This window comes from Nematostella vectensis, chromosome 8 (genome assembly GCF_932526225.1).
Source record: "Nematostella vectensis chromosome 8, jaNemVect1.1, whole genome shotgun sequence".
In the NCBI taxonomy this organism is placed as follows: domain Eukaryota; kingdom Metazoa; phylum Cnidaria; class Anthozoa; order Actiniaria; family Edwardsiidae; genus Nematostella; species Nematostella vectensis.
Window position 1 is genome coordinate 5481843 of NC_064041.1, and position 25341 is coordinate 5507183.

At 39.2% G+C, this 25341-nt stretch overlaps 3 protein-coding genes and 1 long non-coding RNA gene across 6 annotated transcripts; 2 read left to right on the top strand and 2 right to left on the bottom strand.

Moving 5' to 3' along the window:
* The first annotated feature begins 51 nt into the window (after window positions 1-51).
* Window positions 52-9050, top strand: LOC5504507 (WD repeat-containing protein 5). Its single transcript, XM_001625347.3, has 13 exons — window positions 52-399; window positions 2414-2510; window positions 2928-3001; window positions 3827-3916; window positions 4526-4615; window positions 5327-5410; window positions 5793-5848; window positions 5975-6021; window positions 6105-6180; window positions 6606-6639; window positions 6760-6834; window positions 7220-7307; window positions 8674-9050. The coding sequence occupies exons 1-13, from the start codon at window positions 247-249 to the stop codon at window positions 8772-8774; spliced, it is 1065 nt and encodes a 354-aa protein (XP_001625397.1). The 5' UTR covers window positions 52-246; the 3' UTR covers window positions 8775-9050.
* LOC116612187 lies at window positions 6230-8674 on the bottom strand. 2 transcript variants are annotated; one of them, XR_007312583.1, is made up of 2 exons: window positions 8253-8674; window positions 6230-7638 (listed from the first exon to the last, which is right to left on the bottom strand). It is a non-coding gene; the product is annotated as an uncharacterized LOC116612187 (long non-coding RNA). The 2 variants fall into 2 exon arrangements; XR_004293819.2 differs by having other exon boundaries at window positions 7765-8674.
* A 4288-nt stretch (window positions 9051-13338) lies between the features above and the next one.
* Window positions 13339-15071, top strand: LOC5504505 (trace amine-associated receptor 5). Its single transcript, XM_001625348.3, has one exon. The coding sequence runs from the start codon at window positions 13620-13622 to the stop codon at window positions 14559-14561; it is 942 nt and encodes a 313-aa protein (XP_001625398.2). The 5' UTR covers window positions 13339-13619; the 3' UTR covers window positions 14562-15071.
* A 170-nt stretch (window positions 15072-15241) lies between these two features.
* On the bottom strand, window positions 15242-25083 carry LOC5504502 (argininosuccinate synthase). Of its 2 annotated transcripts, none has more exons than XM_001625357.3 (17): window positions 24818-25083; window positions 24073-24141; window positions 22447-22546; window positions 22238-22326; window positions 21784-21840; window positions 21076-21150; window positions 20286-20356; window positions 19435-19465; window positions 19298-19357; window positions 18956-18986; window positions 18724-18808; window positions 18171-18235; window positions 17662-17735; window positions 17105-17263; window positions 16630-16685; window positions 16056-16121; window positions 15242-15571 (listed from the first exon to the last, which is right to left on the bottom strand). In XM_001625357.3, exons 1-17 carry the CDS (start codon window positions 24929-24931, stop codon window positions 15523-15525), a joined length of 1251 nt encoding a protein of 416 aa, XP_001625407.2. In that variant the 5' UTR covers window positions 24932-25083; the 3' UTR covers window positions 15242-15522. The 2 variants fall into 2 exon arrangements, with proteins under 2 accessions (XP_001625407.2, XP_032228695.1); XM_032372804.2 differs by having other exon boundaries at window positions 17027-17263.
* Between the last annotated feature and the right edge of the window lie 258 nt (window positions 25084-25341).

A 25341-nucleotide genomic window follows, 5' to 3' on the forward strand; every position in this document is an offset into this window, starting at 1 on the left:
GTTACGCTAATATAAAATGCTGTAGTTGTATGATACCCATAACTCCTTGCGCGCTCGAACCTTCACGTGTGTTCGGCGTTTTGAGCATCTTCACAACTCGTTCAAATCAATCAGACAATTTCTCAATTTGTGATTACAAACTCGCTACAAAAAGGGATATAACAGAGAGGCGACTCTCTGTTATAGCCTATATTCAAAGATCAAGTTGTTTTGTACAGGATTAGTTCTAGGGAAAGTAGTGAAAATATGGACCAAGCCGCAAAGACAGATGCTTCTTTCACAACGAATGGCGATCGAAGTGGAATTCAAACTGCCGCCAAAATATCGAAAACCGGAGATGGACACAGTCAAAGCGCTCCTACCTCTACGACTATTACAAGCTCAGCGACATCTATCAAGGTAAATGCGCAAAAGATTTGTGTTTGTATAATTAAAAGTCTATGATTAATTTCCGTCTCGACTCTGTTCCTTGCATGCAAGCAAACTCTTCAAAAGTCAAAATTGAAATGTTTTATTTGTCAACAGATAAACCTTGTGTATAACTTTCTATTGCGGATCTTTATTCTTAGAGATATGTTTTATAACTCGATTTTTTTTCTAATATTTTGATGCTGAATAGTATTTTCGTATAGGCTATAGAGATTCTCTGTAGGTTCATTTTTAGCATTTTGCCCACCAAGACTACCTCATGAGCTCACGAATTTTCTGCAAGTCTTATATAGTTGTTGTAGAACCTTCTTTTGTCCCTTTCAGAAGCTTTTTTTTAGGAATATTTATTGCTCTGACCGTTATAAAGCATTAGCCATGTTCTTTTTTTGTGACGCATGTGAATTTAATGTTTTGAAACAGAAACCATTGGATGATACATTACAATAGCCTGTTAGCCGGCTCTCATTCGGGTTATTCGGAAATGTTTCGTTTTAGAATAATGGGAATTCTGTGGCACCCCGGGAGGCCAAGGTGCGCTAGGTGAGGGTGCAAAGAAATGATTGGCTAAAATTGACATGTCACTTAAAATTGATATGTCACTTAAGCCTCTGAACTTGCCAAAATCTGTCGCAAATAGTCAGACCAGAACTACAATGTGGTGGAAAGCAACAGCAACAGAAGCGTCCCTATGCAATCTTTACACAAGTTGAAAAGTCCGAATGCAATCCTGAATGTAAAGCAGCCTGAATTAGTGTAAAGTCCTGCAATTTTGAGTATTTTCTAGCGCAAATTAAACACTTGGCTTGAATCGTACCATGAGAATCATGCAGCAACAACACAGAGCAAAGGAGCAAACAAATTTTCATACTATATCCCTTGTTTCGTTTTTAAGGAGGTTGCATTCATAAATTCTGCAGAATTATCATAACAGGTCTCTCGATTTGCCGTCAACATAGCAGAATTTAAGCATTTGAGCATAAGCTTGGGTTATTATGATCCAAACCATCAAACTCTTGTTTACTTTTGATTGATCCTCATTGGCTAGATTTTGAGAGCTCACACTAGGTTCAGGTGTGAGTTCAGCCAGTCGTGAAGTGAGTTGAGATTCAAAAAGAAGGGGTTTTATTGCCGGCTCTCATTTTTTCGCGATCCACAGAGTTCCCAATATTCAAAAACAAAACATTACTGAATAAGCCCGAATGAGAGCTTGCTCGCAGGCTACATTACAACAGTAGTAGCCTACAGTAGGCGGTGTTAGTAGCAAGTGTGAGGGAATAAAAATGCATGGTAAAATTTCGATATTGCTAGTTCCAGGTCAGTTTTCATGCATCTCACTTTATTTTCTGTACCAGAAAATGAAAGTAAAATTAATGTAAATGATGTCATTAGGTACAATACAAGTCCAAGTCCAAAAACTTGAGCTTCTCAAAGAAGAGTTGCTGTTAGTTATGCACTCATTATTGACTTGAAGCCCCCAGGACTTGTTTTCGCTGGCTATATTTAACTGCATTAATACTCCGCCCCCAATCTCAATATTTCAATAATCTTGAGCTTCTCGAAAACAATTACCACCTTAAAAGATACTAGGATACTAGGAAAAATTGCATAGTAAAAGGCATAACCAGTCACAATATTTCACAAGATCAGACGAGTACTGAGGATTAAAAAGAAGGAACTGCTTGATATGTAGAAACTTTTTATCTTAACTGACGTTTTCTAGTTTTCTATTTTCTGTAACTGCTGACAAAATTTCAAATTCTACGGATTGTGTGCTAGCAACAAAAATGTGTTTTGCCCCCATCTGCTTGGAAACTTAAAAAAAAAGCTCTTTATGTTTCTGAGGTTCCAGGGGGCGTCCCGGGGATGAACCTCTGGCAAGCAGATGATATGTTCATTTACTGTATTGCTTTGCAACATGAGTCTGATATCCTCATGCTTTTTTTGTTGTTGCCTTGCACTAATTGCTTGATATGTTTTATTTAAGAAACCCAATTACCAACTAAAATACACATTAACTGGCCACAACAAGGCAGTGTCTTCTGTCAAGTTTAGTCATAATGGCGAGTGGCTAGCCAGCTCATGTAAGTATTTGAGAACATTTTACATAGCTGTCCCTAGGCTGCATCTGTCAGTGGATTTCACAGACTTCTTTGACTAGAATACAGTTAAAAGCCTGCTGAATTATGCATTTATAAACACTTTGTACTTTATTTTGTGCTATATTTAACTGGCACAATTTCCTAGACAACTGACAGAGAAATTTCTTAGAGACAGCCCTGATTATATCACTTTATAGGGAGCTACATTGGTACACTTCACATAAATACCAGATGTTTTGAGGATGCTAGAATGAGCAAGATTGTGTAAACAAGAAAAAAACTGTTTTTGCAATATAAATGAAGATTTGCTATTAATTCAGACCATGTACTTAAAAATAGTGCTCTCTACATAATGCTTTAAGTTATGTTTTATCTAACAAACAAAACTATTTATTCCAGCGGCAGACAAGGTTATTAAGATCTGGGGAGCCTATGATGGGAAGTTTGAAAAAACCATAACAGGACACAAACTTGTAAGTCTATACTGTACAGTACCAGTAACGAGTATCATAACCTCCAATAGTGAGTTCCTAATTAAAAACATGACACGCGATAATCAACACTTGCACTTTTAATGAGGCAGTCAAGAGTATAGCCACTCACACTCGTAGTATCGAGCCGCTCACAAATTTAGCGAGTGCCTATGTTTTAGGGTGATGACTCAAATATAAAATCGATTAATCTTCTTCGTAGACAAAATAAGTTAAAATACGCAACACAGTGACTCTTATTGGAAATATAATTTGACCTCACTTCTGAAAAGAAACAGAATACCACTTGAAATGTATACATCAAGGGAAAAGCTTATTAAACAAACACAGGAATGATCTGAGATAAAGGGAGAAAAACATCGTATGAAGTAGACATCGTGTGAGGACATGTTTCTTTCTTGTGGGCCTTCGAAACTTTGATTCGCTTCTCAATTATTAGAAACATAATACGTTTCAAATTAAGTGAAAGTTTGAAAAAAAAAATATAACATGACACAAACTTGTGAGTTTATACTGTATCTGAGTAGAATTTTGATAAAACCATAACAGGACATGACATTGTAAGTTCGTACTGTGTCTATGGTAGAACTTTGAGAAATTAATGAAAGGATATACAGTAAACTAAGCAAGTCTGTACTTCCTCTTGGTAGAATGTTGAGAAATTTATAATAGGGAAGGAAGCCTCAGACCCCCCCCCCCCCCCCCCCCCCCCCGGCTCTGCCTATGCTCAGTGCCTCTGTGGATTGCCTTAAAATTTCCAAAGTAGCTGTGAAATTATTGGTTATTAAATAATATCCATATTTCTAGGGAATATCAGATGTTGCCTGGTCAACAGATTCCAGGCACCTGGTATCAGCATCTGATGACAAGACTCTCAAGATCTGGGACTTTGCCACTGTAAGTCTTGTCATACAAGAACCAGGACTTGCAGGGCTGTCTCTAAGGAAATATTCTGCCAATTCATGGTTTACAGTAACTCTGCAACATACAAAAGACTAAATTATGGTGATGCCAGCATTCATAGATATGACTATATAATAACATCACATACCCCTAAAACCCACAGTGACAACGTCACAGACAATTCGTGCACCCTAGGGACAGAATAAAGGATTGCTTGCAAGGCTTGAGGGTATTTCTTGACTGTGTGAGACTGTTGCCGCAAATAGATCAAACAGAAAGCTCTAATTGCACTTTTTGAGATAAAGTTCTAGCATGCCTCATTCCTTCAAGCACAGAGAGGCTTCAGGTCACCATGTCAGTCTGTCAGTTTAGCTGCCTCAACTAAACCAAAAAAAAATAACACGCTTATCCCAAGTACCTGCCCTCAATTTTGCTGACTACTACCTCTTTCCAAGTTGGCAAAATTCAGTTGCGGCTGGCACTTAGAAACAACCCTGCAATAGATAGACCTCTATTATGGAAGATTATGAGATTGCAGGACATCTCTTCTTTTATTTGAACATTGATCACAAGGCTCTACTTATATATCTTTTATTTTCACAGGGAAAGTGCCTTAAAACATTAAAAGGACACAGTAATTATGTGTTTTGCTGTAACTTCAACCCACAGTCAAATTTGATTGTTAGTGGCTCAGTAAGTACTTTTTGGGCTTTGATTAGCAGATGCGTGCAATATTTACCTAAAAACAGGGGCATTATTGAAACATAGATGCACTGATGAATTTTGTTTTGTTACTAATTAAATCCAGATACTTTGACAACAAAGTTATTCAGACAAAAACAAAATTACCCCACAAAAAAACATCTGTATATAATTGCAACAACTATATATTTTTGTTATCCATTGTTATTCTAGTGTTAGCTAATGACATGGTAAGTCATGGGCCTCAGCTAATGCATTTATTACCTTCTTCTTCACACTGTCCTTGTTATCATACATGTTTTAGTGATTACCTTGCAGAATTGGAGAATAGAGAAAAAATTGGTTTTAAAATCCTGCAAAATTAAATCCTCTTATGCTTTTCACAACACTCCCCTGGGCTGTGGGCACACTTTTCTTAATACAGTCTTTGAAAAAATGTTGTGGTCAACCGGCTTTGTGACTACGTGACAAGCCCGCATGTGAGCATGGCTAAAAGCCACTGAAGCGCCTAGCTGCGTATCTTACCCATGGCTAGTGCGTCTATGTCTGAAGTTATGCAGTGGCTAATATATGCAGCATATATATGAACACTTCAGTGGTATTTACCCATGCTTACATGCGGGCTTGTCACATAGTCGCAAAGCCGGCTGAGGACAACCTTTTGTCAAACGACTGTATATTTTTTAATTGATTATTTTAAAGTTTGATGAAAGTGTTCGCATATGGGACGTCAAAACAGGAAAATGCCTGAAGACACTACCAGCTCATTCAGATCCTGTCACAGCTGTAAGTACATGAAGCTAATAATCAGGACAATTATACTAGATATATTTAGACACTGCTGAAAAGCACAGCCCCTACATTTGATTGATGAAAAAACTGATAGATCAAGTATTCTACATTTTTAGCTTAAAATATTCAAGTGAATTTCTCTAGCTTGTTTGAGTGACATGTTGTTGCACCCCCAATTTTGCATCATAACATTTTCGACCAATAAGAGATGAAGGGAATCAGACAGGATAACACAATTTGAGTCCCATCGTCTCTTTGTTGTATAGTTTACCACTTTCTAATGACCTGAGAATAGAGTTAGATTCTAGCACTTCCTAAAAAGTTATGGGTAACTAAACATAAAGAAAAACACTCACATTTGTGCATTTCGTCCCAGGTCCACTTTAACAGAGATGGGGCGCTAATTGTTTCAAGTAGCTATGATGGCTTGTGGTTAGTATAACTCGTTTGTTTTCTTGTGTGTTTTTGGTGTGCTATTTTATTGAAATAATATATTTACTTATGTAAATTCTGTGGCTTAGATATTCCTGTAATTTATTTGGTTACTATTAATTTCAGTCGTATATGGGATACAGCCTCTGGACAATGCCTAAAGACACTCATAGGTGAGGATTATACTAATGGTATATAAATGTGTATGTTTAGCTACATTATATGCCTGATGGTATTTTTAATGTCGACCTTGTAGATGACGACAACCCTCCTGTGTCATTTGTGAAATTTTCACCGAACGGCAAATACATCCTTGCGGCCACACTTGACAAGTAAGTGCATTAGAAACACTGAACAACAGCAATAACAACATTAACGGCAGGCAGTACCAAAAAAGAAGAATTTAATAGATATGCACAGTCACATTTTGTCTGACAAATTTTAGATGTTTTCCACCAAACCAGTTCATCAAATCTTTCCATAGGCATTGAAACTTCTCCCAATATGCTTGTTACTTTGTAAAAATAGTGTCCTTAGTTTATTTTCGTCTGTTCTTTCTCGTTGCTACTACATAGTTTGGAACGGTAAGTGCAAACACATTTTTCATCTTGTTGTCCTGGCTATTGTTGTTGCTTTCCTTTAGACCCTAATTTCATTACATTTTACCACAGCCATCGTTATTATTTATGACATGAAAACCATTGCAGGATTGCTAATTGAAAGAGACTTAGAATTGCTGTTCTTTCTCTTGTTTTAGCACATTAAAACTTTGGGATTACAGCAAAGGAAAAGTGAGTACAGTAGGATGCCCATCTTTATTTATGATTTGTTGATTAGTGAATGAATTATTCATTGGTGATACATGCATTCCACCTTTTTTGTCGGAACCAATGCTATTTGCTTGATTTCAGTGTTTGAAGACATACACTGGTCATAAAAATGAGAAATACTGTGTGTTTGCCAACTTTTCTGTAACAGGAGGAAAGGTAGGTAAAGTTAGGTAAAGTATCTTTTTATCTTAGAAGTACCCTACTAAGATGACGAAAAATTGCAGAAAATTCAGTGCTGTTTCACCCTAAAATGCATTGCAGGCCCCTCTGTTTTTTTTTATTTGTTTGTTTGACAAAAATTAGCCATTGAAGAACACAAGCTTATACTGAATTACAGTAAAGAATACCGACCAACCACTCCTTCTCATTAAAAAAAAAAAACAAGCAGTCTGATTGCAAAAATGCTTCAAGAATGAAGCATCCTTGAAAGTTTTCCTTTACATATACAGTTTCATACTTTCTAATGCAAACACTAGCAAAGAAGTAAGTTAATCGGTTATGTCCATAAGGGATATTCAAACAGATTTGTTTTATATTTCAGTGGATCGTATCAGGCTCAGAAGACCACAAGGTTTATATATGGAATCTGCAGTCAAAAGAGGTCGTGCAGAAATTAGACGGACATTCAGGTACGAACTTTGATTGAGGTTTCCTCAGTATAGTATATTCAATAGTAACTAGGAACTTTGATTGATCATTACTCGGTATAGTATATTCAATAGGAACATACCTAAACTGTCAGAGGATGTGCTCTTAAAGGTGTTTTAAATCTAAGAGAGCTCAAGTTTTAGTTCTGGTACTTGTAGTGAAAACGTGGTTGTTGCCCCTTCTCTTTGAGATTTGTATTAGTAAGTAGTCAGTATATTGTCAGCCTCAGCCAAGATAGCCTGCACAATTTCTCCATGCACCCCGCGGTCCGCCATTCCACTGGACAGTTCTTGTCAAAGAATAGCTGTGTCCCTAGAAGTTAAATCAAGAAGGTCTCACTGAATCACAAACGAGACAATTCTATATACTCTAACCAGTAAGTCCCTAAGGCTAGACAAAGTATCTTATTGTTAAGAGTACAGGGTAATAAGGAAGCACCTGTGAGGTCCTATGTGAACAGCACAAAACATTGCTCAGCATTACTGATACAGCCTCTCTCCGTGGACCGTAAGACAGGACACTCATTCAGTCAGTCATTTTGTTAGTCAATTATTTAGAAAGTCAGTCAATCAGTTAGTCCGTCATTTAGACAGTCAGTCAGTCAGTCATTTAGGCAGTCAATCTAAGGCTAGACAAAGTATCTTATTGTTAAGAGTACAGGTATTGGGTAACAAGAAAGCACCTGTGAAGTCCTATGTGAACAGCACAAAACATTGCTAACCATTACTGATACAGCCTCTCTCCATGGATCGTAAAACAGGACACTCATTCAGTCAGTCATTTTGTTAGTCAATCATTTAGAAAGTCAGTCAATCAGTTAGTCCGTCATTTAGACAGTCAGTCAGTCAGTCATTTAGGCAGTCAATCTAAGGCTAGACAAAGTATCTTATTGTTAAGAGAACAGGTATTGGGTAACAAGAAAGTACCTGTGAAGTCCTATGTGAACAGCACAAAACATTGCTCAGCATTACTGATACAGCCTCTCTCCGTGGACCGTAAGACATGACACTCATTCAGTCATTTTGTTAGTCAATCATTTAGAAAGTCAGTCAATCAGTTAGTCTGTCATTTAGTCAGTCAATCAATCAGTCATTTAGGCGGTCAATCTTTTAGCCATTCAGTCAGTCAGTTTAGTCAGTCCGTCCGTCTGTCCGCCAATTAGTTTATCAATCAGTCATTCCGTCTGTCAATCTATCTGTCATTTGGTCAGTTAAATGGTCATCCAGCCAGTAATTCATCCAGTCACCTTGTCAATCAATCAGTCAGTTTGTTGATAAGTCACAAATCACTTCGCTTGTTAGTCAGGCAGAAAATTGCGTCATCTAATAGCGCATACTCTTGTTCCAGATGTTGTCCTTTGCTGCGCTTGTCACCCCACAGAAAACATCATTGCCTCTGGAGCGCTAGAGAACGACAAAACGATCAAGATCTGGAAGTCTGACACATAATGAAACCTTGCTCGCCTAGTATGTAAATAACGCAAACCCTCTTACGGACCACTGCCTCCAGCATTTGTATATATACTACACGCGGATGGCCCTCTGTAATCTGGACACTCCGAGGGCAAGCTGAGATGTGTGAAAACTGAATTTCGTTAAACTACCTTAGTTGAGTAAAAAAGAGCAAAGTTCACTAAATGTGAGACATGTAAAACTCGCTATTGTACACTAAGGTTTACCATAGACAGACAACCTGGGAGGATTCTTATAAACTTTTAACATGCAGCTTTGTGTCATTTTTATCGACAAGTCAAAAAGAAATGCTCGTGAAATGGCGAAGGGGACGTGTCTTCCCCCCCCCCCCCCCCCCCCCCCCACCCCCCACACACACATCATCGTCCTCTCTCTTTCTCCAAAAGCAGCCTTATATGAAAGCCGCATTGTCACCAGTTTACTTCCGGTCGATTACGCAACAATCTCCGATGATTTTTTACGGAAAACGCGAAAAATATTTTAAAATATCGAAAGCAGTGTGTCTATTGGAAGTTTCTTTGAGGATGTGATCGATAATTTAGAGCGGATGGCCTGTTAAATATCTCGGATTCTAATATATTATTTTGTCTTTTAACGGTTGAGGTTTCCGTCGGACCTCCGGAAGTAAACTGGTGACAATGCGGCTTGAAGAAACCGCCCAATCTAAGGCTGTGCCCCCCCCCCCCCCTTGCCCCAGGCATTCCTAACCACGCTTATAATTTATACTTATAGGCAAAGCATTTTTTATCTTTTGTAAAGAGCGCGAGTCAATCCCACCTTTGATTGCTTTTCCTTAATATTTGAAGGCAAATTATGTTAAGAAATTTCAAAATAACCATCTAAAACAAAGGTGTTTACTTTATCAGTCATGCCTAATAAAAAAGGCACCTAAAACTTCCCCAAACCAGACGATTGATGCTTACCACTTATTTTAGTAAGATAACAAAATCTCGTCTGACAGAGAGTTTCAGATGTTGGATAATTGTCCACTATTTTCATGAATCTCTATAAATGGTCTCTCAGACATGAAGGAAAAACCTGAAAACCGCGCAATTCCAGATATAGAGAGAAAATTTCTCGGTATTATAATTACTCATTACTAGTAAACCAAATCTCGGGGCGAGTTGTCGTTTTTGCTTTACGCCCCGTAATTTCATTTAATAGTATAGTTATTTTTACACTAGTAAACCAAATGTCGGGGCGAGTTGTCAGATTGCTTTCTCGCCCCGAAATTTTGTTTACTAGTATGTTTTTATCTATAAAATTTTAAAATTCTATAAAATTTCAAAATAATACCACTAAACTTTCTTGCCCCCAATTTCATTTACTAGTACTAGTTAGTTAATTTGCTAAGTTAGCTAATATATGAATTCCCCTTATTGAAGCGTTACGTCATGTTTTTCCGTCATGTCGGTCTCTCATTGACAATTCTCCCCTTTACTCTTCGTAGGCCGTTTTTCATTTCCTGTTCAGCCTAGTTGTTATATTTATCTTTTAGAATATGTCATCACATGTTGATTTGTAGAAATCATTCTAGGTCCATCCATTGGAAATTCCATCATTTCATACAGTTGACTTTCGTTAATTGGTCATTTTCGACATGGGTTTTCGAAGTTGATCATATTCCTAGTGCATTGGTTAAAACAGCTGTCCATTCCCTCATCTATTTTGTCGCCCTCGTGTCATAACGTCTACTATTTTTTGTATTGCATTGTATATGCGAGGAGTTTCGAGGTTAAAGATCATAATATACCAAGCGCATTTGTTAGATCAGCTCCCAAATCACTCCTCTCTCTTCACGTCGCTCCCATGTCAAAGTATTTACATGTATATGTATTGACCGCGTTGATCCTAGATACTAAAATTTCTTAGAGACTAAACAGAAACAAATAACAAGGAGGGGGGGGGGGGGGGGGGGGGTTATTATTGATAACAAAAAATATTCAAAATTACCAATTTTCTGCATAGGATTATGGAGTATGGCTGGAAATACGTCAAAATCTTTTTAAAAGCGATTTTTGGGCTTTAAGCGGATTTAGGCTTAATTTTTATTTCAGTCATCACTAGCGTGAAATATTCAAAAGGCGATCCTACACATACACATAGTATAATACAACTAAATAAAAAATACGGGGGAACGAATTTGGATTTGTTCGTATAAATAGAAAAATAGAACCTTGGTAGGAACATTTATTTTCTTTTTTTTTTTTCTTTTTTTTTTTTTTTTTGTTTGAACAGATCAGGAACTATTCCAAAAACTTATACAGATCTCAATAGAAGAAAAATTCCCCTTCTTTCGTATGATTTGATTTAACCAGTAAAAAAAAAAATACGCATTAATACAATCTAGCACTATCCGAGAATGTAACCTATTTTTATAAAACCCTGACAAATACAGTAGAACCTAGAATAATTAGGCTTTATGTGTGTTTTTTTATTTTGCACTCATGGGAATCCAGGGCGCCTGTTTAATTTCCCGCGCTTTTCGCAACTCGCGGCCCCTCTTCAACAAAAGGAAATATTCGCTCGAAAAATAATGCCGTCAAACCTTCAAACATTCAGACGGGGAATCTCTAAAACGGGGAATACTAAAACGGCGAATCTCTAAAACGGGGAATACTAAAACGGGAAGAAAAAATAGAAGAAAAATTCCCCTTCTTTCGTATGATTTGATTTAACCAGTAAAAAAAAATACGCATTAAAACAATCTAGCACTATCCGAGAATGTAACCTATTTTTATAAAACCCTGACAAATACAGTAGAACCTAGAATAATTAGGCTTTATGTGTGTTTTTTTATTTTGCACTCATGGGAATCCAGTGCGCCTGTTTAATTTTCCGCGCTTTTCGCAACCCGCGGCCCCTCTTCAACAAAAAGAAATATTCGCTCGAAAAATAATGCCGTCAAACCTTCAAACATTCAAGATATGGTCGGTGAAGAAATAAGAGACTTGATTGATAAGGAATCGACAAGTAGAGCACTAAATTTCTTCTAAACCTTGTCGAACTGGTATGAAATCTGACGAGCTGTTTCTCCATCATTCGGAAATGGACGGAACATTGAATCCTTCGCTTTGGGAGCAAATTGAAACGGCTATCTCTAAAACGGGGAATCGGGGAACGGTAAAATGGGGAATACTAAAACGGGGAATACTAAGACGGGGAATCTCTAAAACGGGGAATACTAAAACGGCGAATCTCTAAAACGGGGAATTTCATTCCATGGTGCATCGTTTTAAAATGTGATGAATCACTCCGTAACAACGTAAGTAGTAGTAATGGTGATTCTCGTAATGGATTTCCCTATAAATTCCCCGTAATTATCATGTTCGATCAATCTATTGTATTAAGAGCCTTTTCATCTGTTTGGTTGATGTCTTACTTTCCACAATGCACATTATGTTTATGCTTTATACTTAGTGTTATTTGTAAGTAAATTTTATTTTTTCTTCACTAGGAATGGCAAAAAACGAAATGGCGTAAAGCTAGTAAACACATAACTTAACACTCAGGGTAAAAGAAACAAGCCATCACTCAAAAGCATTTCCTTTAATGTTTAATGTTGGAATATGCTTAAATGAAACAATTGTTATGAATTTTCTTGCTGCTGATTCTAAAAGAAACTCCACCCTTCTTTTATAGCACATCATTTAGAGTTTCAGAATCAAAAAGACATTATCTCTGAAATGATGGCTCCGCTTTAGACTGTGCCTAAATCTTTATATTATTCCGGTCCAGTTTACATTGAACTCTCAATTAAAGGGACTTGCGCTAAGGGATCACATGACTGTGTTTGGGTGGCAAACTAGCGCGCGCTCAGCCTTTTAGCGGCAAAATAACAGCTAAAAACAGCAACTTATTCAGCGCTTACGAAAATAAACCAGAATTCTTTTTTTTTTTTTCAGAAAGGGTAAAAGTTTCATATAAGAATTTTATTTCTTCGTCGTTTTCTGATGTAACGCGCGCAGTCATTTCTGATTTTTTTGTTTGATAATATTGTTTTGAGTTTGCCACCCAAAAAGGTCACGTGATCTCTTAGCGCAAGTAGTTGATGAGTCTTCCAAGCGCGTGATTTAAGCGTGACTTCCACTTGGGTGGTCTTCACCGTCGACAACATTCATTATGATTATGTCGGCGCCAGAAAGTACAAAAAAAACGTTTGTTGTTTGAAAACTTAGCAATAACTTAGCGCTAAATCGGTATAGAAACGTTTTAGAAATGTATATTATAGCTATTTCCTTGTGTATTGCATAAAAATTTGCAAGCGCCTAAACCAGAAACCAGACAAAATATTAGACATTAGTCTAGGATCCACACAAATTACAGAAGTTGCTGTAAATAATTAAAAAAAACCATAATTATAATGCCTTTCAATGGATTCTAGCTAATTTTACTCAGTAAATAGGTATTTTTTTTATGATTTAATTTTTTTTATGAAGTACCCCCCCTGGCCGTTTTTAGTATCTAGGATCACCGCGGTTCTATTGACTCGTAATATTTGTCACCGCGTCGTTTTCGGTTCCCGCAAAGGGTAAAAAGAGAAGTGCTACTTCCTGAAAATAAAATTTCATTTCCCAAGACAATTAGAAGACTCTATGCAAAAAGCTTATTTTCGAAGTTAGTGTTTGTTCATCCTTTCTTTAATATTTGCCCACCGCTCATCTCTGTAAACATAAACTTCAGCCTTTTCGACGGTTTTTTGTTATCCTGGTCGCCGCGTTGCTTTCCGTTCTCAAAGGTAATACAGATAGCCGTTACTTCTCGAGGAAAAACGTTATCTTGAAAATTTGCGCCTGGCTCAGTTCTGAAAACCGCGGCTTCATGAATAACAGCATTTTCGACGTGGGCTTTAACTCGACACACAAAGACTGTGACGATGTTACACTGAACAGAATGATAGAACTTATCTTAACCATCTTCTCTTGTGCGATCGCCGTGTCTTCTGTCCTCGGTAATGGCTTTATAATTTTAGCTGTGATATGGTCTCCTCGCTTACAGACTCCAACAATATACTTACTCTGTTCCCTCGCGATGGCGGATTTTTTCACGGGGCTGCTTGTCATACCTGTACTGAACATACGTCTTGTGGTCAACATTCGTGAGATATCTCACCCTTTTTCCGTCTTCTCGGAATTCATCGTGATTCAAGTAATGGCGGCCACAACGTTTAGTATATGCGCAGTGAGTTTAGACAGATTTACAGCAATCGTTTTCTCTATGTCCTACGAGCGCATCGTCACTACACGGAGATGCTTAAGGGTGATTCTCGCCGTCTGGGCCTCCTCACTGATACCGGCTCTGCCAAGAATTCCCTCACAAACCTCTTTATCTTTGCGCGGAGTTCTCCTGGGCGCTTTACTTATCATTATAGTCTTCCCATTTTCCGTTATTGCATTCTGTTATATGTCCATATTCCGCGCAGCGCGCCGCCATAGACGCCAGATCAATACAAACACAGTAAGCCCACAACCCCCGAGACAAGTTGACAAAGCCGCTGTGACTGTCGCGATGGTAATTCTCATATTTCTCTCCTCCTGGATCCCCATTTTGTGTTTCTCGGTGTACGAGCTCGTACATACTTCTAGGGTCTCAGTTTGCAAGGATTTGCGTTTTCGACTCAGGTTCTTTGCGTTTTCTGGTTTGCTGGCGCTTGGGAGCAGTGTGTGTAATCCTGTTGTGTACACGCTTAGGTACAGGCGGCTAAGGAAGGTTTTGAAGAGCCTTTTGTGCGGGTGGAGAGAGGCTAACAGAAGTGGAAATTAAGCGAAATTTTAAGAAGTAAAGGTGGACGCAAACAAGTAAAAAATAATGGAGCCGGTGAACACATTGAAAAAATATAAATGATTTCACTTAAAAGGCTATATCATTTAGACTTCAAAATATCGGGAAAATGTTGTTTACTTGGAAAATAAATATCTAATAATTGTTTAAAAAGTTTAAATCTTTTAAATAGTTTAAATCTTTTAAATTAGGCTGTTGTTGAGAATATATCGCAATCATAACAGTAATTACCTTTTTTTAACAAGCAAGATATTTGTGAAGCTGCTGCACTGTTAATTACAGGTCGTTCTTAAAGCCGCATTATCACCAATCTCCAATGATTTTTAACGGAAAACCCGAAAAATATTTCAAAATATTGAAAGCAGTGTGCTTATTTGAAGTTTCTTTGAGGATGTTATTGATAATTTAGAGTGGATGGCCTGTTTAATATCTCGGATTTTATTACCTTTTTGTAATTATCTGATTTATATATAAAAAAAATATTGAAAGTAACTTTGGAGTCGTAAGAAGTTAAACTCACAATCATTCATGGAAATGGCTGACTTTACGATTAGTCTCATTGTGGAAAATTGAAGCTTTCATATCCCCAACCTCCGCAGATAGTTAAAAATTGGAGCAGTGTACCTTCCCCCCCCCCCCCCCCCCCCAAGATTGAGCAGATGTTAGTCAATATTTGTTTATTTAGCAACAGGAACACGGTGCTTGCAGCGGTTTTCTTGATATAAGATCAGCACTCCCCCTCCCCCCCCCCCCCCCCCCCAGAGTTATTTTATCTAACAACAATAAACAGCAAAGAACGGTGCTTCCACTTTCTTACGATGAAATCAGGCAAGAAAACGTGTCACTCGTGTCACTCGTGTCAATCTCTCTCCCTTCTTAAAGACATGGCTTAGTTTATTCAACAACATAACAACTTTTTTTTCAAATGATCCGGTGCACTCCTTCAAGAACTCTTCTCTATGGCTTTTCTGAGACGCGTATGCTCACGCAACCTGTAAAAGAAAAAAAAATAATAACTAGTGACTGACAAGAATAACGTCTTTTATGCTACATAGGTATTGCTATAGCCAGCATGACAGCCTTCCGTACACTTCAAGTGGTTCTCTCAGCCGCCATTGTTACCCTTGCATAATACCAAGAGTGAAATTACAGTACATCAACTTCAATCCGCTTGTTTTGATAGGCTCTTGCGATATTTCCGATTGAATTTGGTGAATGAAAAATAAAACGTTTAGACGGTTATTTCGAGATGATTTTATCGCATAATTACAATATTGGAATAAAATAATTGATAAAATACTGATAAAATCATGTCCATGAAAAAAAACCGGCGCCTTCCCCCACCCCCTTAGCAAAACCCTACCCAACCATGCCTGTTGGGCATGTCAACACAAGTTAGTCTTGGCAACCAGTGTGGTGACGTAGGCAGATAGCGCGATCTGGTTGGTTGTATTTGAATACGTCACTATGACGTACCTGAGCGCGTTGATTTTGATGAAACCTGCGGCATCTCCAGGATCATAATCGCCTTTCTCGTCCATACTGTCAGCATAAAAAAGATTGGAAAAGAAATATAGGTTGATTTTTTGCTGTAGTTATTTAGGAGGGGACGGTAAAATGTCGATTGACTAAAGGTTTTCGCCGGCCGGCTATGCGGCAAACCCCATGTGATTATTGTTAAATCACTAAGCCCTTATCTGCCTTGGGTTTCAGTTTGTCTTGACACTAGCGAGACAAAAACATTTAATCAATGTATGCTTCAGTTCTTTTCATAGTCGAGCTGAAACTTTCAAACATTTGCTTCCTTCTATCCACAAAGTTTTAGCAGAAATGGTATCCGATAACCACCTTCCTGCATATTGCTTGTAGCATTAAAAATTAAAAAAAAATCTTATTTGAAATATATGAATAATTTTTTGCGACACTTGTAATAATATTTGCTCCAGTTATTTTACCCATGTTTACCTGCGGGCTTGCCGCGTTAAGCGGCGACACCTTTTTGTCAATCGACTAAATCATGACGTCATACAGTAACTGAATAATGTCTCACCTGACTAGTTTCTCACAGTACAGAGAAGCGTTTGACTCACGCGCCTTGATGTACACCTGTGAAACAAGTGGCGTCACAATCAAGCGCGAATCGACCCCTGTATACTACTTCCCATATTGATGTCAGCTTCTTACTAAGTGACGACGGCATTTAACAATTTTAAAATATGACACAAGTAATCATCAGTGCCATCGTCATCATAATGTGAATCACCCCTCAATCACTACAATTTTACAATTATCACAATCAACGCGTACTTGCTGTGGTGGCCATCATTCACGCCATCATTCCCTGACATTTACCTGGTAACTTGACTCACATGACCCTTGCTGACAGCTACTGTGACAACACCCTCTACATTCTTTTGACTTTGTAATGTATAAAAAATTGTACTCACATGACCCTTGCTGACAGCAAGTGTGACCACACCCTCTACATTCTCTTGACTTTGTAATGTATAAAAAATTGTACTCACATGACCCTTGCTGACAGCAAGTGTGACCACACCCTCTACATTCTCTTGACTTTTGTTAATGCAGAAGCGGACGAAGTCGCCCTCTGGGCTATACCAAAATCCGTTGTACACTAGCTCAGAGAACTTGGAGGATAAGCTCTGCTTTATCTTACGAAGCTCCTGCACAAAGACCATAAAAACGAATAAACTCTAAAAATAAAACAGGTTGACAATGAACTCATGTACGAGTCGAAACAGATAAACGAGTTGAGACAAACTGTGAAACGCACTTCACAACAATATTGAAAAAGGTACCACGAACCAGTGTTCTCCACCATTATTGTACGTTTCTCATACTGTACAGGTCTTTTCAGACAAGACTTGGCGTCATTATCCGACGAGACCAGGGACCACAGTTTCCAATATAAGAATATAGAGAACAAGGTTTTATACCCGTTACACCTAGATGGGGCTGTCGTTGCTGGAACTTCCAAAAGAATATCACCCCCCCCCCCCCCCCCCCTTACAGCCCCCCAGAGCAAATACAGTTAATGACTATGGCTCAGCCCCCTACATACCCTATCGAGTGTGAAGGTCTCGATATCAAGGTGCGCAGCGCGGAGGATTTCTCCCGCGGGGCACTCGTAGATACCTGTACGAGAAAGAATTTATTATATTTAAACAGAGTCATGAGCTTTCAGTGGGACACGATTTGCGGTGAGTCTTACCCCCTTCTTGCATACAAAGAAGATGCGAAACCCGATGAGGTAGTTATTTTGCTAGAAAAAATATTACTGATGCAATAACCTGAGTGGGGGCTTTGAATTTCTTCCTAGCCAACCAGGTAACACATTGGATATGCCACCCAAAGTGTGTTTTGTCGTACTCAGCGAAAAGTTTACGTTTTTACGTTCACTAAGTGCACCCTTGTTCCAGGCTTTTCCGGGCTACCGATTGGGTCTTCTGTGGTTGGTAAAAGTTGTGAAGTCATAGAAATAGGTTTGCTCTCCCCAGGCCCTCTTCCCTCGTGGCCAACCACAGAAATGCCAAAAAAAGTGAAAGGGACAAGGCTGCTCTAAACACAAACCTCTGGACTTCATTCCCACAAAACGATTCTCCACGATGTCAATACGTCCAACTCCGTGCTCTCCACTGTCAAACAAACATAACACAGACACTAATGACCCGATGCCGACCGAATGCTACACGAAGTACAACGAATGCTACACGAAGTGTGCAATGAATGCTTAACGATGTACAACGAATGCTACACGAAGTACAACGAATGCTACGAGAAGTACAAAGAATAATACCTGAAGCTGTTTCCGAATACACAAGAATCTGTCCTGCTTATATTATCTAGTAAGATAGTACGAGGGTTCATTATACAAAGGGCCATCTCACATCCTCATCGGAAACCCATTCTATTTTGTAAGGGAAATTGTGGATTTGGAACAGCCACCTCATTCGATTTGAAAGGCCGACTCAAATAAAAGACATTTCAGATGCACTGTAAGCTGGAAGGAGAAATCCAAGAGAAAGTGGCCCGCTAAATGGCCAAACGACCACCCCCCCCCCCCCCGCCTCCGTTCCTGGCTACGGGCGGTTGCATAGTACAAAAAAAAATAACAAACTTTTACCCAATTGTGTTGAGGTACTGGTAGATGGCGAACGGACTATCTTTGACTGTGCCATCCTTTTTATTAGTGACGCGAACAGGGATGCCTGAAACATAAAGCAGGTTCATCACGTGCGCAATAAAATCACGTGTAAGTAATCAATTGTAATCAATTAATAATTATCAAGGGCGTGAACAGATCACGTGGAATTTTGTAAGAAACCGACGGCTTTCGGTGAGGTAAAACTGCTTACCGTTTTTGAATTCAATGTCTAATAGGGCAGGCTGAAAATATATGTGACACCAGCATAAGATTCGTTTTCATTTATCAATCAATGACGATGATAACATTACTATATGATGATGACGACGATGATGATGATGATGACAACGACGATAATGATATAGCGACGACGATGATGATAATGATATTGCGACGACGATGATAATGATAGAAGATAGGACGGTGATGATGATAGCGAAGACGGCGATGATTATGATAACGACGAGGGTGATGGTGATAAAAATGGCGACGACGACGACGATAACAACGACGACGACAATGATAATAACAACGTAAGGGCAAATGAGCTGACCTTGTCTGGAGATGTTATTGGGTTCTTTGTCATCAAATAAATATCCTCGGGAGCCTGGGTCTAGAGTAGAACAAGAATACAGTCATAATTAGGCTTTATTTGTTTTGGACAAGAAATGCACCAAGTTCATACAGTACCTTCGGATTCTCTAGAATTCCAGCCTCGTAACTATAGATCAAAGAATGATACACTAAATTTAGATAATTTAGGTAATTGAAGCTTTGCCTCATTTCGGTTATTTTAGTTATTCTTCTTTTACTCTTCACAGCATAATTTGCGCGAGACCACGACTAGGCAGTTACCCCAGACTCATACCCAGTCTCTCAAAAGAAAAAGAGCGAGGCACGCAAAGCATTGTGGGGCGCGCCAATCCAGACTCGTACCCAATCCTTTACGATTCCCTTTTTACGACAAGGTAGAGTATGTTGTTCTCCCTTCTGTCTTTGTAGCACGCGCAGAGATTTGTGAGAGAATGAGAGAGAGCAAGGTAGTTTTTAATAGCGCGGTCCTGGAACGAAAGGAGAGAGATCACAAGCTCCTTGAAAAAGAAGAATCTTTTAAAACTCCTCCATGTTTGGTAAAATAAAGCAAACAGTTTTTGAACGACGGCGAACAGAAGTTTACCGTTTTCCTTCTCTGTAAGATTTTTGCTCCAACCCAATGAAAACAGACGAATCTGCGCTACATATGAACCCTTCGAAGCGGCGTAGCCAGGATTTTTAACAGGAGGGGACCCAAGAGGGACTTTTAAGGCATTTTCTTCTGTATTTTATATAATGTCTCATACATTTACTGTTAGAAGGGGGGCTCCTAAAAGGGGGGACCCGGGCGCCCTAGGCCACCCCCTGGCTACGCCCCTGCGGCGCGAAAGCGTTTAACAATTACCGACCGTCGTCTAGAAACGTGCTTGTAACCGCGAGCACACGGAGATGTGATCTGGTGTACTTTTTGCGTTTGCTTCGCAGGATAGCCTTCCTAAAATAATCACCTGATATGCATGAGGTTTGCATCCATACTCCAGGGGTTCTTAGGTGTTACGGGTAGAGGGATGTCATGTGCCTACGACCAAACAATTCATCACATATCAAGAAAATTGGGCCAAAAATTGTCGTTTTTGGCAAACGCGGTCACTTCCATATTAGGAAATATATTCCTTATACTTCCATATAAGGTAATATATTCCTTATTTGGAAAATGTGCATGATTCTTGTGATTTTTAAGGTGAGCGTACCCCAGCTTCGTAAACTTTATGAGTTGTAACCAGAAGAGAAAAACATATACTTTTTACCCCCGGCTTCGTAAACTTTATGACTTGTAACCAGAAGAGAAAAACAGTTACTGTGACCATCTTTAGTTAGTTGAGAAGGTCCCTGAAAAGAAACTAAGTTTCCTCGGTACCAGACCCCCAAAACGACAACGTTTTCTTCATATGTAAATTTATCCGAGTAAGTATTTAGTGCAGGGGCCTCCTGGTCGCGTATCAACTTTCTTAAAAAGGGGGGGGCAAGCCTTTCAAGAAGGGGGGGCCATATTTATTGTTCTTCCGTGGATTTCCTACCCTCCATCGCAGGCGTTTTCAGGCAAACGCCTGCAAGGGAGGCTATGAATTTCCTTATATTTCTAAATATCTGAAAATAGGGGGGAACCGATCAGCACACCCCCAGATCTGCCCCTGATACCAGACCAAATTTTGCGTAACTCTGTAAAAGATATAAATGCATGTCATGTTTCGGGGTTACAAATATTTGTAGGGATTATTCGGCGATTTGCGGAGTTACCTTGGCGTATTCAAACAGCTCCTTCCTGCCTTTGAACTTCTCAAAGAATTCAGGCATTCGCCACGGAGAAATAGTCTGCAAAAGGTCATGTTTTGGTTATAAGGGAGAAAATGGAAACTCAGAGAAAAATAAATTTGATGGATGGGTTCCCAGAAGGCTCAGACATTTACAACGGTAAGGCCGCACTCCAACCGAACCGAGTCGGTGGCTCTTGAATGCGCCCATTTTTCTAAAGCCTCAGCGACGAATGAACAATAAAAAGACGCGCGTTGATTGGCAGTGGGACGAATGATTGGCTCATCAACGAATGCAGTATCTTTAGCAAAGAAGTGCTCACTGATTCGCTACGTGAGAAATGGACAATGAATTATACGCGCTGATTGGCTGTGTGATGAATGCATGGCTGATTGACGAATGCACTAGGGGGGTATAGTAGTCCCTACCGAATGCCCACTGGCGACGTAAACAATGTGAATCACCTATTCCTTTGTTATTGTTTATCATTGAAAATGCAGTCGTTTATTAGCAAGAAGACTTAAAAACAACAATCTACGAATGAAGTCTGACATGTTTTTGACGATAATTGATTGAGAATATCTTGGTTACTTGCTTGAATTAGCCGATGGAAATGGATGCTTTGTGTGACTCGCCATTGATTGGGAGCATAAAATGGCATTTTTTAAGGAATGCACAATAAAAGGTGCTCACCCTGACTCCAGGGAATAAGGCGTAGTACGTCAACTCGAATCGGACTTGATCATTACCCTGAAAAGAGAGTTAGATGTCAGATAACAACAATCAATGTGCGCCCAGCTTCTAAACGTCACGTGAGCTAAAAAAATTGTGCCCATCTTTTGACCTCTGATAACCATAAAAGTGGCCGTCGCACGTTCGTTTCAAAGTGAAAATACGCCGTGAAATCACCATTTCTTGAGAGCGAACTAGACGGCTGAAAGAGTATGTAGATGTAAATCCGTTTGCATATTGCGCTGAATTTACTCACAAGAAGACAATCAAACAGCTTTTAGATAGTGTCCAGTAGTTTTTCAATGTGCTGGATTGGTGATGGTAGCATTCTTGAAAAATACCGCTACCGGTGCGACCGCCCCTTTAACTCCAGCAACATACTCTCTGACGGAGCGTGAGGTGTTATGGGTAGTACCTTTCCTGTTGCACCATGGGTAACAAACTGTGCACCCTCCTTCAGTGCAATCTCGATCTGGCGTTTGGCGATGCAGGGGCGTGCAATTGCTAGCAAAAAAACATGTGGTATGTAAAATTAGGAAAGTAGTTCTAAAACTGTTAGTAGCTAGCGGTCGCATTTCTGTTAAGTTGGGTACATTATTCTAAAAGTTTATGTACTATACTAACCCGTCCCCAATAGATATCTGTCCTCATAGATGGCATTCGCTTGGAGACTGGGAAAGATAAAGTCGGTAACGAACTCCTCTTTCAAATCTTCGATATAGACCTGAAATAAAAATATATCATGAAAATAAGCCTTTCTTACAAAAAGACCTTCTGGGGCCGGTTGCACAAAGCCTGGATAAGTTATCCGCCGGATAGGTGCTAACCGCCGGATAAAATCTCTATCCAGCGAATAGTTATCCGGCCGATAAAATAGCGTTTCACAAAGCGTGGACAGAAGGCTGGATAACTATCCGCTGAATAGCCATCATTTATCACTAAATGGCTTCCCGTTCCATGGTAAATATGCAAAGCGCGCGCTGTTTTGGCCTTCAAACAAAATGGCGACCGTTGAAAAAGCTACTAAAAGTGCCAGAAAACAAACAGTTTATCGAAGCAAAATGCATGTAAATCATGAAATGATCACAGGGGATAGTGTTTCGCTTCTTTCTGTCTTTGGGAGTCACATTTCTCGACAAAACGGACAATATAGTTTGATTCCAGTCCTGCCAGAGCTGCATGTAAGTCCGTAGTTCATTGTAAATTTACCAACTGAAAAATTCGTCGTTTGCATATGTTTCAACTTTCACTGCGTCTAAAATTAATCTAAATTCTGACGAAAAAATTTGAAAGCAAGACGCCATTTTGTTTTTTTCATCACATTTATTCGGTGGATAAGATTTTATCCGACCTCTATCGTCCGGATAACTTTAACCGCTGGATAACTTTTATTGGGGCTTTGTGCAACCGAATCACGCAACTATCCGCTGGATAAGGGTTTAACCGGTAGATAAAAATTATCCTGGCTTTGTGCAACCGGCCCCTGGCTTGTCATAAGCGCTGAATAAGCTGCTCTTTGTTTTGATATTTTGCAGCTAAAAGCCGTAGCGAACAACTTTGCCGCCATCCAAAAAGTCACATGATTTCTCAAGGCAGGTCATGAATGACTACAAATATAAAACCATTACTGCACAATAGTTCTGTCACGCTCGGTCACGCTATGCGCTCGAGCTGATAAAGCACATTGAGTTATGGGCCGACCATTTGGCTTTTGAGGGGGGGGGGGGGGGGGGGGGGGGAGGGGGGTTGGATGATTTTGAAAAAAAATATCCTGCACCAAGAGAGCATTTGCTCTGTTGCCTGTACCAATTGGTGGGCGAAAAAAAGTATTCTGCATCGATAAAAAAAGTTCTTGCATGCCAAATGCTCTGAAAAAAAAAAATATCCTGCGCACCTAAAAACGTACCCCCCCCCCCCCCCCCCTCAAAAGTCAAATGGTCGGCCCCTACAGAGGCAAGTGAACGACTGGGTAAGAGACAGGTGCACCTGTAACATCCTTAGTTCTATAGATCTCAGGGTGTTAAAGATAGATCTTAACTACTACATAAAAACCAAAGACAAATAGCACCTGAACAAGTACTTATGCGGAAAGTCACCTCATAAACCACACAATATCGATTAATTAACGCGTAGTTCGGAATATAATCCATGGCCAATCAAATTCAAATAGCTTCAGATAACACGTCCGATCCAGTTAGCAAAATCTGCATTTTTGCACTTGACTAATTTCACGGCCGTTGATTTGCATACCTTTTTTGCTCCGAGTTTTTTCGCCTTCTCCCTTGCTGCTTCAAAATCCTCTGTCTGTCCAATGTCCGCCTAGGGCGTAGAATACAATGTGCACATAATTATATAGCCAGAAAAGGAATTCAATCACTATGTTCATATTCATGTTAAAAATGATTTATGCAAATTCACTCGCATGTGTCGCGAACAAAAACTTTTGAAATCAACAAAGTACACAATTGCTCAATCTTTTTGGAATTAACTACAATATATTACAAATACATTTCCCTTAACAAATATGCTACAAGGGTTTGCAAGAGGATACAAGAGCAACCAAATCGACCTTTTTTTCCATGGTTCGTTTTCAAAGTGTTTTGAAAAAAATTTGTCAACCAAAAAAGTAGTTTAGTTGTACGAAGAGTTCATTTTACAATGAAAATACCAAATTAAAGATTAATCACTATCAAGTTAAATTTGTTCCTCTTATAAAGTAAAGCTAAGTTTCAGTTTCATCCCACTGTATCGTTCCGTTTCACCCCATTGATCAAACGTAAGAGTGATGATGCAACTATGTGACCAGATTTCTAGTTTACTTAAAGACGCCATGTGCGACGTTTACTCGGCCCTCATTTCAGGTTAAAAAGGATCTAAAACCTTACACAGAGTATGTATCAACTAGTGGTAAAAAGAGTATATCCTCCAGCGAAAATGACTAAGAAAACGTGCAATTTTTTAAACCAAGTTTCCTTTAGATTTTCGTTTCACTCACCAAATAAGCAATGACATCGTAGCCCTGTTCTTGAAGCCATACTAGAATACAAGACGTGTCAAGGCCGCCGCTGTATGCAAGCACACACGTCTTTCTTCCATCAGCATGTGCCATCTTATTTTTTTTTCAGAGAACGAGATCAAACAAGGACGTGAAGTAGAATCACACGTTCTGAGAGACGGCTCACTTACGAGGAGATAAATAAACAAGTTCAAAGAGCAGGCTGTGACTGGCTCACGCTTTTATACAAACAATTTGATTGGCTGATAAGGTTTTAAAAGGCGGGCCTTTCCCAGTACCACCTTCTGCAAAGCAAAAATATTTTCCTTTTTTTTCCAAGCACACATTGTTTTAATTAAAATTACGTCGCAGATTCTAGCAAGGTTAGAAATTTATTAATTATTCAATTTAACGAGCAAACACTATTAAGCTCCGAGCCTCGAAACCTTTCTGCGTGTCAGAACAGAAAACCGAACTTGTGCGTTCGTTTGCGTTTCATTTCAAAATTATTTTGTGGTTGATTT

Coding starts and splice junctions, on each gene's coding strand:
- LOC5504507 (XM_001625347.3), top strand. CDS start 247: ATGGACCAAGCCGCAAAGACAGATGCTTCTTTCACAACGAATGGCGAT. Junction 3,002..3,826: donor CCATAACAGGACACAAACTT/GTAAGTCTATAC, acceptor CCATATTTCTAG/GGAATATCAGATGTTGCCTG. Junction 3,917..4,525: donor AGATCTGGGACTTTGCCACT/GTAAGTCTTGTC, acceptor TTATTTTCACAG/GGAAAGTGCCTTAAAACATT.
- LOC5504505 (XM_001625348.3), top strand. CDS start 13,620: ATGAATAACAGCATTTTCGACGTGGGCTTTAACTCGACACACAAAGAC.
- LOC5504502 (XM_032372804.2), bottom strand. CDS start 24,931: ATGGCACATGCTGATGGAAGAAAGACGTGTGTGCTTGCATACAGCGGC. Junction 24,142..24,817: donor ACGATGTCATTGCTTATTTG/GTGAGTGAAACG, acceptor TCTACGCCCTAG/GCGGACATTGGACAGACAGA. Junction 15,572..16,055: donor ATCAAAATCAACGCGCTCAG/GTACGTCATAGT, acceptor TTTCTTTTACAG/GTTGCGTGAGCATACGCGTC.